The sequence below is a fragment of the Phasianus colchicus genome, chromosome 38 (assembly GCF_987193195.1).
Source record: "Phasianus colchicus chromosome 38, bPhaCol1.hap1.1, whole genome shotgun sequence".
Classification (NCBI taxonomy): Eukaryota; Metazoa; Chordata; class Aves; order Galliformes; family Phasianidae; genus Phasianus; species Phasianus colchicus.
Window position 1 is genome coordinate 1,368,116 of NC_143473.1, and position 12,517 is coordinate 1,380,632.

The 12,517-nt window shown below is 58.5% G+C and overlaps 1 protein-coding gene across 1 annotated transcript in view; it reads left to right on the plus strand.

Moving 5' to 3' along the window:
• SHKBP1 (SH3KBP1 binding protein 1) overlaps positions 1–11,943 on the plus strand; it is a 29,510-nt gene extending 17,567 nt beyond the window's left edge. Inside the window, exons 12-17 of the mRNA XM_090129872.1 lie at positions 2,098–2,268; positions 4,613–4,768; positions 4,860–4,956; positions 8,498–8,676; positions 9,931–10,048; positions 11,916–11,943. Of these exons, the coding sequence (XP_089985998.1) occupies positions 2,098–2,268; positions 4,613–4,768; positions 4,860–4,956; positions 8,498–8,676; positions 9,931–10,048; positions 11,916–11,943 (749 nt within the window). The remainder of the gene's footprint in view (positions 1–2,097; positions 2,269–4,612; positions 4,769–4,859; positions 4,957–8,497; positions 8,677–9,930; positions 10,049–11,915) is intronic.
• Positions 11,944–12,517: the final 574 nt, after the last annotated feature.

Consider the following 12,517-nt stretch of genomic DNA (forward strand, 5'->3'; position numbering starts at 1 on the left):
TGTCACCTCCACGGCCACCTTGTCACCTCCACAGGCTCCTTGTCACCTCCACGGCCACCTTGTCACCTCCACGGGCTCCTTGTCACCTCCATGGCCACCTTGGCACTTCTCTGGCCCCCTTGTCACCTCCACGGCCACCTTGTCACCTCCACGGCCACCTTGGCACTTCTCTGGCCACCTTGTCACCTCCATGGGCTCCTTGTCACCTCCATGGGCTCCTTGTCACCTCCACGGGCTCCTTGTCACCTCCATGGCCACCTTGGCATTTCTCTGGCCACCTTGTCACTTCCATGGGCTCCTTGGCACTTCCATGGGCTCCTTGTCACCTCCACGGCCACCTTGTCACCTCCACGAGGTCCTTGTCACCTCTATGGTCACCTTGTCACCTCCACGGGCTCCTTGTCACCTCCATGGCCACCTTGGCACTTCTCTGGCCACCTTGGCACCTCCATGGGCTCCTTGTCACCTCCACGGGCTCCTTGGCACTTCTCTGGCCACCTTGTCACCTCCACGGGCTCCTTGTCACCTCCACGGCCACCTTGTCACCTCCACAGGCTCCTTGTCACCTCCACGGCCACCTTGTCACCTCCATGAGGTCCTTGTCACCTCCACGGCCACTTTGTCACCTCCACGGGCTCCTTGTCACCTCCATGGCCACCTTGGCACTTCTCTGGCCACCTTGTCACCTCCACGGGCTCCTTGTCACCTCCACGGCCACCTTGGCACTTCTCTGGCCACCTTGTCACCTCCACGGGCTCCTTGTCACCTCCATGGCCACCTTGGCACTTCTCTGGCCACCTTGTCACCTCCACGGGCTCCTTGTCACCTCCACGGGCTCCTTGTCACCTCCACGGCCACCTTGTCACCTCCACGAGGTCCTTGTCACCTCTATGGTCACCTTGTCACCTCCACGGGCTCCTTGTCACCTCCATGGCCACCTTGGCACTTCTCTGGCCACCTTGGCACCTCCATGGGCTCCTTGTCACCTCCACGGGCTCCTTGGCACTTCTCTGGCCACCTTGTCACCTCCACGGGCTCCTTGTCACCTCCACGGCCACCTTGTCACCTCCACGAGGTCCTTGGCACCTCCACGGGCTCCTCGTCACCTCCATGGCCACCTTGTCACCTCCACGGCCACTTTGTCACCTCCACGAGGTCCTTGGCACTTCCATGGGCTCCTTGTCACCTCCACGAGGTCCTTGTCACCCTCACGGTCACTTTGTCACCCCCACGGCCAGCTTGTCACCTCCACGAGGTCCTTGTCACCTCCACGGCCACCTTGGCACTTCCATGGGCTCCTTGTCACCCCCATGGCCACCTTGTCACCTCCACGAGGTCCTTGTCAGCTCCATGGCCACCTTGGCACTTCCATGGGCTCCTTGTCATCTCCTCAAGGTCCTTGTCACCTCCATGGCCACCTTGTTACCTCCACGAGGTCCTTGTCACCTCCGCGGCCACCTTGGCACTTCCATGGGCTCCTTGTCACCTCCACGGCCACCTTGTCACCTCCACGAGGTCCTTGTCATCTCCACGGTCACTTTGTCATCTCCACGGGCTCTTTGTCACCTCCATGAGGTCCTTGTCACCTCCATGGCCACCTTGGCACTTCCATGGGCTCCTTGTCACCTCCACGAGGTCCTTGTCACCTCCAAGGCCACCTTGTCACCTCCATGGGCTCCTTGTCATCTCCAGGAGTTTCCATGTCACCTACAGGAGGTCCTTGTCACTTCCAGGAGGTTCCATGTGACCTCCATGGGCTCCTTGTCATCGTGCCCCATCTCCTACCCTGGACTTTGTCACCCCTTGGAGGACTTTGTCACCCCTTGGAGGACCTTGTCACCCTGTGGAGGACCATGCCCCATCTCCCAGCCTGCACCTTGTCACCCTGTGGGGGATCGTGCCCCATCTCCCACCCTGCACCTTGTCACCCCTTGGAGGACCTTGTCACCCCTTGGAGGACCTTGTCACCCCATGGATGTCCCCATTTCCCTTTTGAGGTCCCCATCCCGTCTCCTTGTCCGAGTTCCTCCCCCTGCACCCATCCACACTCTGGGGGGGCCAAAAAAAGAACTTTTGGGGGTCTCTGCTCTCCTCCAGGTGACAGTGGCAACTGGATCGAGATCGCCTACGGCACCAGTTCGGGTGTAGTGCGGGTGATTGTGCAACACCCTGAAACGGTGGGCTCAGGTCCCCAACTCTTCCAGACCTTCACCGTGCACCGCAGCCCCGTCACCAAGATCATGCTGTCGGAGAAGCACCTCATCTCAGGTGGGTGGGTGAGGTGAGGGGGTCCCACCGTGGCCTGGGGGCTTTGGGGGGTCTGCAAAGGCCTTTGGTGGGGTTCGTCGGTGGTCTTTGGGGGTCCGTCGGTGGTCTGTGGGGGGTCTCCAAAAGGATTTGGGGGTCTATGAGTGGTCTATAGGGCACCACGATTTGGCTTTGGGGGTCTCCAATGGGCTTTGGGGGTCCCTCAGTGGTCTTGGGGGGTCTCCAAAAGGATTTGGGGTCTATGAGTGGTCTGTAGGGCACCACAATTGGGCTTTGGGGGTCTCCAGTGGGCTTTGGGGGTCCCTCAGTGGGGATCTCCAAAAGGATTTGGGGTCTGTGAGTGGTCTGTAGGGCACCACGATTGGGCTTTGGGGGTCTCCAATGGGCTTTGGGGGTCTCCAAAAGGATTTGGGGGTCTATGAGTGGTCTGTAGGGCACCACAATTGGGCTTTGGGGGTCTCCAGTGGGCTTTGGGGGTCCCTCAGTGGTCTGTGGGGGGTCTCCAAAAGGATTTGGGGGTCTGTCAGTGGTCTGTAGGGCACCACGATTGGGCTTTGGGGGTCCATCGGTGGTCTGTGGGGGTCTCCAAAAGGATTTGGGGGTCTATGAGTGGTCTATAGGGCACCACGATTTGGCTTTGGGGGTCCCTCAGTGGTCTGTGGGGGTCTCCAAAAGGATTTGGGGGGCTGTCAGTGGTCTCTAGGGCACCACAATTGGGCTTTGGGGGTCTCCAAAAAGATTTGGGGGTCTATGAGTGGTCTATAGGGCACCACGATTGGGCTTTGGGGGTCTCCAGTGGGCTTTGGGGGTCTCCAAAAAGATTTGGGGTCTATGAGTGGTCTGTAGGGCACCACAATTGGGCTTTGGGGGTCTCCAGTGGGCTTTGGGGGTCCCTCAGTGGTCTGTGGGGGGTCTCCAAAAGGATTTGGGGTCTGTGAGTGGTCTGTAGGGCACCACGATTTGGCTTTGGGGGTCTCCAATGGGCTTTGGGGGTCCCTCAGTGGTCTTGGGGGGTCTCCAAAAGGATTTGGGGTCTATGAGTGGTCTGTAGGGCACCACGATTGGGCTTTGGGGGTCTCCAAAAGGATTTGGGGGTTTATGAGTGGTCTGTAGGGCACCACGATTGGGCTTTGGGGGTCTCCAGTGGGCTTTGGGGGTCCCTCAGTAGTCTGTGGGGGGTCTCCAAAAGGATTTGGGGGGCTGTCAGTGGTCTGTAGGGCACCACGATTGGGCTCTGGGGGTCTCTCAGTGATCGGTGGGGGTCTCCAGTTTTCTTTGGGGTCCACCAGTGGCCTTTGGTGATCTCCAATGGTCTTTGGGGCTCTCAGAAATGCTTTTAGGGTCTCCAGTGATCTTTGAGGCCCACCAGTGGTCTTTGGGGTTCTCCAATGGTCTTTGGGGCTCCGAAATGCTTTGGGGTCCACCAGTGGTCTTTGGGGTCCAGCAGTGATCTTTCGGGATCTCCAGTGGTCTTTGGGGCTCTCTGAAATGCTTTTGGGGTCCACCAGTGATCTTTGGGGTCCACCAGTGGTCTTTCGGGATCTCCAGTGGTCTTTGGGGTTCTCCAATGGTCTTTGGTGATCTCCAATGGTCTTTGGGGCTCTCTGAAATGCTTTTGGGGTCCACCAGTGATCTTTGGGGTCCACCAGTGATCTTTGTGCTCCACCAGTGGTCTTTTGGGATCTCCAGTGGTCTTTGGGGTCCACCAGTGATCTTTGGTGATCTCCAATGGTCTTTGGGGCTCTCCGAAATGCTTTTGGGGTCTCCAGTGGTCTTTAGGGTTCTCCAATGGTCTTTGGGGCTCCGAAATGCTTTGGGGTCCACCAGTGGTCTTTGGGGGTCTCCAGTGGTCTTTGGGTGTCTCCAAAATGCTTTGAAGTCCACCAGTGGTCTTTGGTCATCTCCAATGGTTTTTGAGGTCTCCAAAATGCTTTATGGGGTTCACCATTGGTCCTTGGTGGTCTCCAATGATCTTTGGGGCTCTCCGAAATGCTTTTGGGGTCCACCAGTGATCTTTCGGGATCTCCAGTGGTCTTTGGAGTCCACCAGTGATCTTTGGGGTCCACCAGTGGTCTTTGGAGCTCTCCAGTGGTCTTTGGGGCTCTCCAAAATGCTTTTGGGATCCACCAGCGATCTTTGGGATCCACCAGCGATCTTTGGGATCCACCAGCGATCTTTGGGGTCCACCAGCAATCTTTGGAGCTCTCCAATGATCCTTGTGTCTCTCAGACCTGCGTCGCGCTTCCACCGATGATCTTTCGATCTCTCCAGATGATCTTTGGGATCCGTCCCCAACGCCTCCCATCCCACCCCCTAAATCCCCCCTCCCCCCTTTTTTCCTCAGTGTGTGCCGACAACAACCACGTCCGGACGTGGACGGTGACCCGTTTCCGTGGGATGATCTCCACTCAACCTGGATCCACGCCGTTGGCATCCTTCAAAGTTTTGGCTTTGGAGGACATCGACGGCCACGCCGGTTGCGCAGCCGGCACCGACATCGGTAAGGGGTCGGCACCGGGGTGGGGGGGGGGGGTCACACGGGGGGTTTTGGGGGTGGGTTTTGAGTGCCCCCCAACCCGTGGTGTGGACAGGACCCTTCGGGGAGCGCGACGACCAGCAGGTCTTCATCCAGAAGGTGGTGCCCGACACGTGCCGCGTCTTCGTCCGGCTTTCGTCCACCGGTAAGAGGTGAGAGGGGGGACTGGGGGGCTTTTGGGGTCTCCAAAGGGTTTATGGGGGTCCCTCAAGGGCTTTTGGGGTGTCCTGGGGGGGCTTTGGGGGTTTCCAAAGGGTTTATGGAGGTCCCTCGATGGGTTTTTGGAGGTCCTGGGGGGCTTTTGGGGTCTCCAAAGGGTTTATGGGGCTCCCTCAAGGGGTTTTGGGAGGTCCTGGGGGGCTTTTGGGGTCTCCAAAATGTTTTGGAGGGGACTTCTGGGGGGCTTTGGGGGTCTCCAAAGGGTTTATGGGGGTCCCTCAAGGGGTTTTGGGGGTCCTGGGGGGGGCTTTGGGGGTCTCCAAAGGGTTTATGGGGGTCCCTCAGTGGATTCTTAGGGTCCTTCAATGGGTTCTGGGGGGTCCTTCATTGTGTTTTTGGGGTCTCCATGGGGTTTATGGGGGTCCCTCAAGGGGTTTTGGGGGGTCCTGGGAGGGCTTTTGGGGTCTCCAAAGGGTTTATGGGGGTCCCTCAAGGGGTTTTAGGGGTCCTGGGGGGGCTTTTGGGGTCTCCAAATGGTTTATGGGGGTCCCTCAGTGGATTCTTGGGGTCCTTCAATGGCTTTTGGGGTCTCCATGGGGTTTATGGGGGTCCCTCAGTGGATTCTTGGGGTCCTTCAATGGGTTTTGGGGTCCCTCAAGGGGTTTTGAGAGGTCCCTCAATGGGTTCTGGGGGGTCCTGGGGGGGCTTTTGGGGTCTCCAAAGGGTTTATGGGGCTCCCTCAAGGGGTTTTGGGAGGTCCTGGGGGGCTTTTGGGGTCTTCAAAATGTTTTGGAGGGGACTTCTGGGGGGCTTTGGGGGTCTCCAAAGGGTTTATGGGGGTCCCTCAAGGGGTTTTGGGGTGCCCTGGGGGGGCTTTTGGGATATCCAAAGGGTTTATGGGGGTCCCTCAAGGGGTTTTGGGAGGTCCTGGGGGGGCTTTTGGGGTCTCCAAAATGTTTTGGAGGGGACTTCTGGGGGGCTTTGGGGGTCTCCAAAGGGTTTATAGGGGTCCCTCAGTGGATTCTTGGGGTCCTTCAATGGGTTTTGGGGTCCCTCAAGGGGTTTTGGGAGGTCCCTCAATGGGTTTTGGGGGGTCCTGGGGGGCTTTTGGGGTCTCCAAAGGGTTTATGGGGGTCCCTCAGTGGATTCTTGGGGTCCTTCAATGGGTTTTGGGGTCTCCATGGAGTTTATGGGGGTCCCTCAAGGGGTTTTGGGGTGCCCTGGGGGGGCTTTTGGGATATCCAAAGGGTTTATGGGGGTCCCTCAAGGGGTTTTGGGAGGTCCTGGGGGGGCTTTTGGGGTCTCCAAAATGTTTTGGAGGGGACTTCTGGGGGGCTTTGGGGGTCTCCAAAGGGTTTATAGGGGTCCCTCAGTGGATTCTTGGGGTCCTTCAATGGGTTTTGGGGTCCCTCAAGGGGTTTTGGGAGGTCCCTCAATGGGTTTTGGGGGGTCCTGGGGGGCTTTTGGGGTCTCCAAAGGGTTTATGGGGGTCCCTCAGTGGATTCTTGGGGCCCTTCAATGGGTTTTGGGGTCTCCATGGAGTTTATGGGGGTCCCTCAAGGGGTTTTGGGGTGCCCTGGGGGGGCTTTTGGGATATCCAAAGGGTTTATGGGGGTCCCTCAAGGGGTTTTGGGGGTCCTGGGGGGGCTTTTGGGGTATCCAAAGGGTTTATGGGGGTCCCTCAATGGGTTCTGGGGGGTCCTGGGGGTCTTTGGGGGTCTCCAAAAGGTTTATGGGGGTCCCTCAAGGGGTTTTGGGGTGTCCTGGGGGGGCTTTTAGGGTGTCCTGGGGGGGCTTTTGGGGTCTCCAAAGGGTTTATGGGGGTCCCTCAAGGGGTTTTGGGAGGTCCTGGGGGGCTTTTGGGGTCTTCAAAATGTTTTGGAGGGGACTTCTGGGGGGCTTTGGGGGTCTCCAAAGGGTTTATGGGGGTCCCTCAAGGGGTTTTGGGGGGTCCTGGGGGGGCTTTTGGGGTCTCCAAAGGGTTTATGGGGGTCCCTCAGTGGATTCTTGGGGTCCTTCAATGGCTTTTGGGGTCTCCATGGGGTTTATGGGGGTCCCTCAAGGGGTTTTGGGGGTCCTGGGGGTCTTTGGGGGTCTCCAAAGGGTTTATGGGGGTCCCTCAAGGGGTTTTGGGGTGTCCTGGGGGGGCTCTTGGGGTCTCCAAAGGGTTTATGGGGGTCCTTCAGTGGATTCTTGGGGTCCTTCAATGGCTTTTGGGGTCTCCATGGGGTTTATGGGGGTCCCTCAATGGGTTTTGGGGGGTCCTGGGGGGCTTTTGGGGTCTCCAAAGGGTTTAAGGGGGTCCTTGAATGGGTTTTTGGAGGTCCTGGGGGGCTTTTGGGGTCTCCAAAGGATTTATGGGGGTCCCTCAGTGGATTCTTGGGGTCCCTCATTGGGATTTGGGGTTCACCCTTGGGATTTGAGGTTCCCTTTTGGGATTTAGGCTTCTTTCGTTGGGATTTGGGATTCCCCATTGGGATTTGGGCTTCCATCCTTTTGGGATCTGGGCTTCCATCCTTGGGATTTGGGGTTCCCCATTGGGGCTTAGCCTTCTATCATTGGGATTTGGGGTTCCGTCATTGGGATTTGAGGTTCCTCTTTGGGATTTGGGCTTTTATCGTTGGGATTTGGGGTTCCCCTTTGAGGCTTAGTGTTCTATCATTGGGATTTGGGGTTTTCCTTTGGGATTTGGGCTTCCGTTGTTGGGATTTGGGGTTCCATCCTTGGGATTTGGGGTTCACCCTTGGGATTTGAGGTTCCTCTTTGGGATTTGGGCTTCTATCGTTGGGATTTGGAGTTCCCCATTGGCGCTTAGTGTTCTATCATTGGGATTTGAGGTTCCCCTTTGGGATTTGGGGTTCCATCCTTGGGATTTGGGGTTCCCCTTTGGGATTTAGGCTTCTATCATTGGGATTTGAGGTTCCTCTTTGGGATTTGGGCTTCTATCCTTGGGATTTGGGCTTCTGTCGTTGGGATTTGAGGTTTCCCTTTGGGATTTGGGATTCCGTTGTTGGGATTTGGGGTTCCATCCTTGGGATTTGGGATTCCCCATTGGGGCTTAGTGTTCTATTATTGGGATTTGGGGTTCCATCCTTGTGATTTGGGCTTCTATCATTGGGATCTGGTCTTCCCCATTGGGATTTAGGCTTCCATCCTTGGGATTTGCGATTTCCTTTTGGGATTTGGGCTTCTATCACTGGGATTTGGTCTTCCCCATTGGGATTTAGGCTTCTATCAATGGGATTTGGGGTTCCCCATTGGGATTTAGGCTTCTATCATTGGGATTTGGTCTTCCCCATTGGGATTTAGGCTTCTATCAATGGGATTTGGGGTTCCCCATTGGGATTTGGGCTTCTATCACTGGGATTTGGGGTTCCCCTTTGGGATTTAGGCATCCATCCTTGGGATTTGGGCTTCTATCATTGGGATTTGGTCTTCCCCATTGGGATTTAGGCTTCTATCAATGGGATTTGGGGTTCCCCTTTGGTATTTGGGATTCCCCATTGGCATTTGGTGTCCCCCCATCCCTTATAGGGTCTGCGAGGTGCGTGCTGTGGATGGTTCCACCATCACTGCCTTTACTGTCCATGAGTGCGAGGGATCGCGGCGCGTCGGGTCGCGGCCGCGCCGGCGCCTGCTGACCGGGCACGCCAATGGCAGCCTGCAGCTCTGGGACCTCAGCACCGCCATGGAGATGGGGGGCAGACCCCAAGGTACCACTGCCCCACAGCAGCTGCCCCACCTGCCCTATAATCCCGCTCCTGTAGCGGTGTCGCCGTAGCCGTGGTCCCAAAATGGCGGCCCTGTTGTGGTGGTCCCAAAATGGCGGCCCCACAATGGCGGCCCTATAATGGCGATCTTACAATGGCGACCCCATAATGGTGGCCCCATTGTGGTGGTCCCACAATGGAGGCCCCATTGTGGTGGCCCCAAAATGGCGGCCCCATTGTGGTGGCCCCAAAATGGCAGCCCCATTGTGGTGGTCCCATAATGGCGGCCCCGCAATGGCGATCCCATAATGGCGGCCCCACAATGACAGCCCCAAGATGGCGGCCCCACAGTGGCGGCCCCACAATGGCGATCCCATAATGGCAGCCCCATAATGCCAGCCCCACAATGGTGGCCCTATGGTAGTGGCCCCATAACGGCGGCCCCATAACAGCGACCCCACAATGGCGGCCCCATAATGGCAGCCCCATAATGGCGGCCCTATAACGGTGATCCCAAGATGGCGGCCCCAAAATGGCAGCCCCATAATGCCAGCTCCACAATGGTGGCCCTATACCAGTGGCCCCATAATGGTGGCCCCATAACAGCGATCCTACAATGGTGGCCCCATAATGGTGACCCCATAATGGTGACCCCATAATGGTGACCCCATAATGGTGACCCCATAACGGTGACCCCATAATGGCGGCCCCATAATGGCAATCCCACAATAGCGGCCCCACAATGGCAGCCCCACAATGGCGATCCCATAATGGCGGCCCCATAAGGGCAATCCCATAAGGGCAATCCCTTAATGGCGATCCCATACTACTGGCCCCATAATGGCGGCCTCATAATGGCAATCCCACAATGGCGGCCCCAAGATGGCGGCATCACAATGGTGACCCCATAATGGTGACCCCATAATGGCGATCCAAAAAGCGGCCCCATAACGGTGACCCCATAATGGTGGCCCCATAATGGCAATCCCACAATGGCGGCCCCAAGATGGCGGCATCACAATGGTGACCCCATAATGGTGACCCCATAATGGCGATCCTAAAAGCGGCCCCATAATGGCGACCCCATAATGGCAGCCCCATAATGGTGACCCCATAATGGCTGCCCTATAACGGTGATCCCAAGATGGCGGCCACAAGATGGCGGCCCCCATAGCGTTGACCCCGTAGCGTTTGTCCCACGTTCAATGGCCCCCATGTCCGCTCACTATTTGTGTCCCCCCCGCCCCCCTTCCCCAGAGCCGGGGGTTCCGACCCCCCAGGAGCTGCTGCAGCAATTGGAGCACTGCGATCTGCTGGGACCCCCGGGACCCATTCGTGGACCCCCCCACGCCCCCCCCCGTGCGCCCCCCCCCAGGTACGGACCCTACACCCCCCCACGCCCCCCCCCCCCCCAATTTTGGGTCCCATTCTGTGCCCCCCCCACCCCCTATTCTGAATCACGTACCCAAAATTTGGGTCTTTCTCCACCCCCCCCCCCAAATTTTGGGTCCCATTCTGCCCCCCCCCCCCCCAATTTTGCGTCTCATTCTGTGCCCCCCCCTCCAATTTTGGGTCACTTCCTCCAAATTTCAGTTCCATTCTGCCCCCCCCCCCCCCAATTTTGGGTCACGTACCCAAAATTTGGGTCTTTTTCCCACCCCCCCCCCCCCAATTTTGGGTCCCATTCTGCCCCCCCCCCCCAGTTTTGGGTCCCATTCTTTGCCCCCCCCCCACCCCCCATTCTGAATCACCCAAAATTTGGGTCCCATTCTGCCCCCCCCCGCCCAATTTTGGGTCACGTACCCAAAATTTGGGTCTTTCTCCACCCCCCCCCCCCCAATTTCGTGTCCCATTCTGCCCCCCCCCCCCCAATTTTGGGTCACGTACCCCAAATTTGGGTCATTTTCTGCCCCCCCCTCTTAATTTTCGGTCCCATTCTTCCCCCCCCCCCCCCCCCCCATTTTGGGTCCCATTCTGCCCCCCCCCCCCCCCAATTTTGCGTCTCATTCTGTGCCCCCCCCTCCAATTTTGGGTCACTTCCTCCAAATTTCAGTTCCATTCTGCCCCCCCCCCCCCAATTTTGGGTCACATACCCCAAATTTGGGTCATTTTCTGCCCCCCCCCCCCTTAATTTTTGGTCCCATTCTGGCCCCCCCCCCCCCCCCATTTTGGGTCCCATTCTTTGCCCCCCCCTCCAAATTTTGGGGCTCTTCTTCCCCCCCCCCCCCTCCAAAAATTTCATCCCCCCCCTCCCAAAAATTTCTTTACCCCCCCCCTTCATTTTTGTGTTTCCTTCCCCCGCTTTTAGGGCTTTCCCCCCCCCCCCCCCCCATTTTGACCCCATATCCCTGGATTTTAACCCCCCCCCATTCAACCCCCCCCCCATTTTGACCCCATATCCCCAAATTTTAACCCCCCCCCCCATTTCGACCCCATATCCCCAAATTTTAACCCCCCCCCTCATTCTAACACCCCTCCCATTTTAACCCCCCCCCCCATTCTGACCCCATATCCCCGAATTTTAACCCCCCCCATTCTAACACCCCCCCCCATTTTGACCCCATACCCCAAATTTTACCCCCCCCCCCCATTCTGACCCCATATCCCCAAATTTTAACCCCCCCCATTCTAACACCCCCCCCATTTTGACCCCATACCCCAAATTTTACCCCCCCCCCCATTTTGACCCCATATCCCCAAATTTTAACCCCCCCCCATTCTAACACCCCCCCCATTTTGATTTTAAACCCCTCCCCCATTCTAACACCCCCCCCCCATTTTAACCCCCCCCCCATTTTGACCCCATATCCCCAAATTTTACCCCCCCCCCCATTTCGACCCCATATCCCCAAATTTTAACCCCCCCCCCCAATTCTAACACCCCCCCCCCCATTTTTTTTCCTCTCCGCAGCCCCGACGCCTCCGCCCCCCCCCACGAGAAACCCCCCCATTTTTTCGGATGGGAAACGGCCCTTCTCCCCAACCTGCCCCCCCAGCCCCCCCCCCCCCAACACCACCACCAGCCCCCCCCCCCTCGCCCCCCCCCTCGCCCCCCCCACCTTCGTTGCACGCTGCCAGGAACTCGCCCGTTCCCACCCCCCCCCATCACCCCCGACCCCCCCCCAACTTCAAGGGGGTGGGGGGCACAACAAGGGGGGGTCAAACGTAGGGCCCCCCCCTCGTCGTTCGCCCCCCCCCCACACCGAGGGGGGGGTCACTATGGCCACGTTGCTGCCCCCCAGGTCACGGCTGAGCGAGACTTCGTTCTGAGGGGGGGGGGGGCTTTCAGGTGGGGGGGGGGCTGTGCCTTTTTTTGGGGGGGGGGGACGTTGGGATGGGGGGGGTGTGGAGGTGGGGGGGGCTGTGCTTTTTTGATGGGGGGGCGTTGAGGTGGGGGGGGCTGTGCTTTTTTTTGGGGGGGGGCGTTGAGGTGGGGGGGGCTGTGCTTTTTTTGGGGGGGGGGCGTTGAGGTGGGGGGCGCTGTGCCTTTTTTTTGGGGGGGGGGACGTTGGGATGGGGGGGTGTGGAGGTGGGGGGGGCTGTGCTTTTTTGGGGGGGGGTGTTGAGGTGGGGGGGGCATTGAGGTGGGGGGGGCTGTGCCTTTTTTGGGGGGGGGGCGTTGGGGTGGGGGGGGGGTGTGGAGGTGGGGGGGGCTGTGCTTTTTTTGGGGGGGGGCAATGAGGTGGGGGGGGTGTGGAGGTGGGGGGGGCTGTGCTTTTTTTGGGGGGGGGGCGTTGAGGTGGGGGGGGTGTGGAGGTGGGGGGGGCTGTGCCTTTTTTGGGGGGGGGGCGTTGAGGTGGGGGGGGTGTGGAGGTGGGGGGGGCTGTGCCTTTTTTTGGGGGGG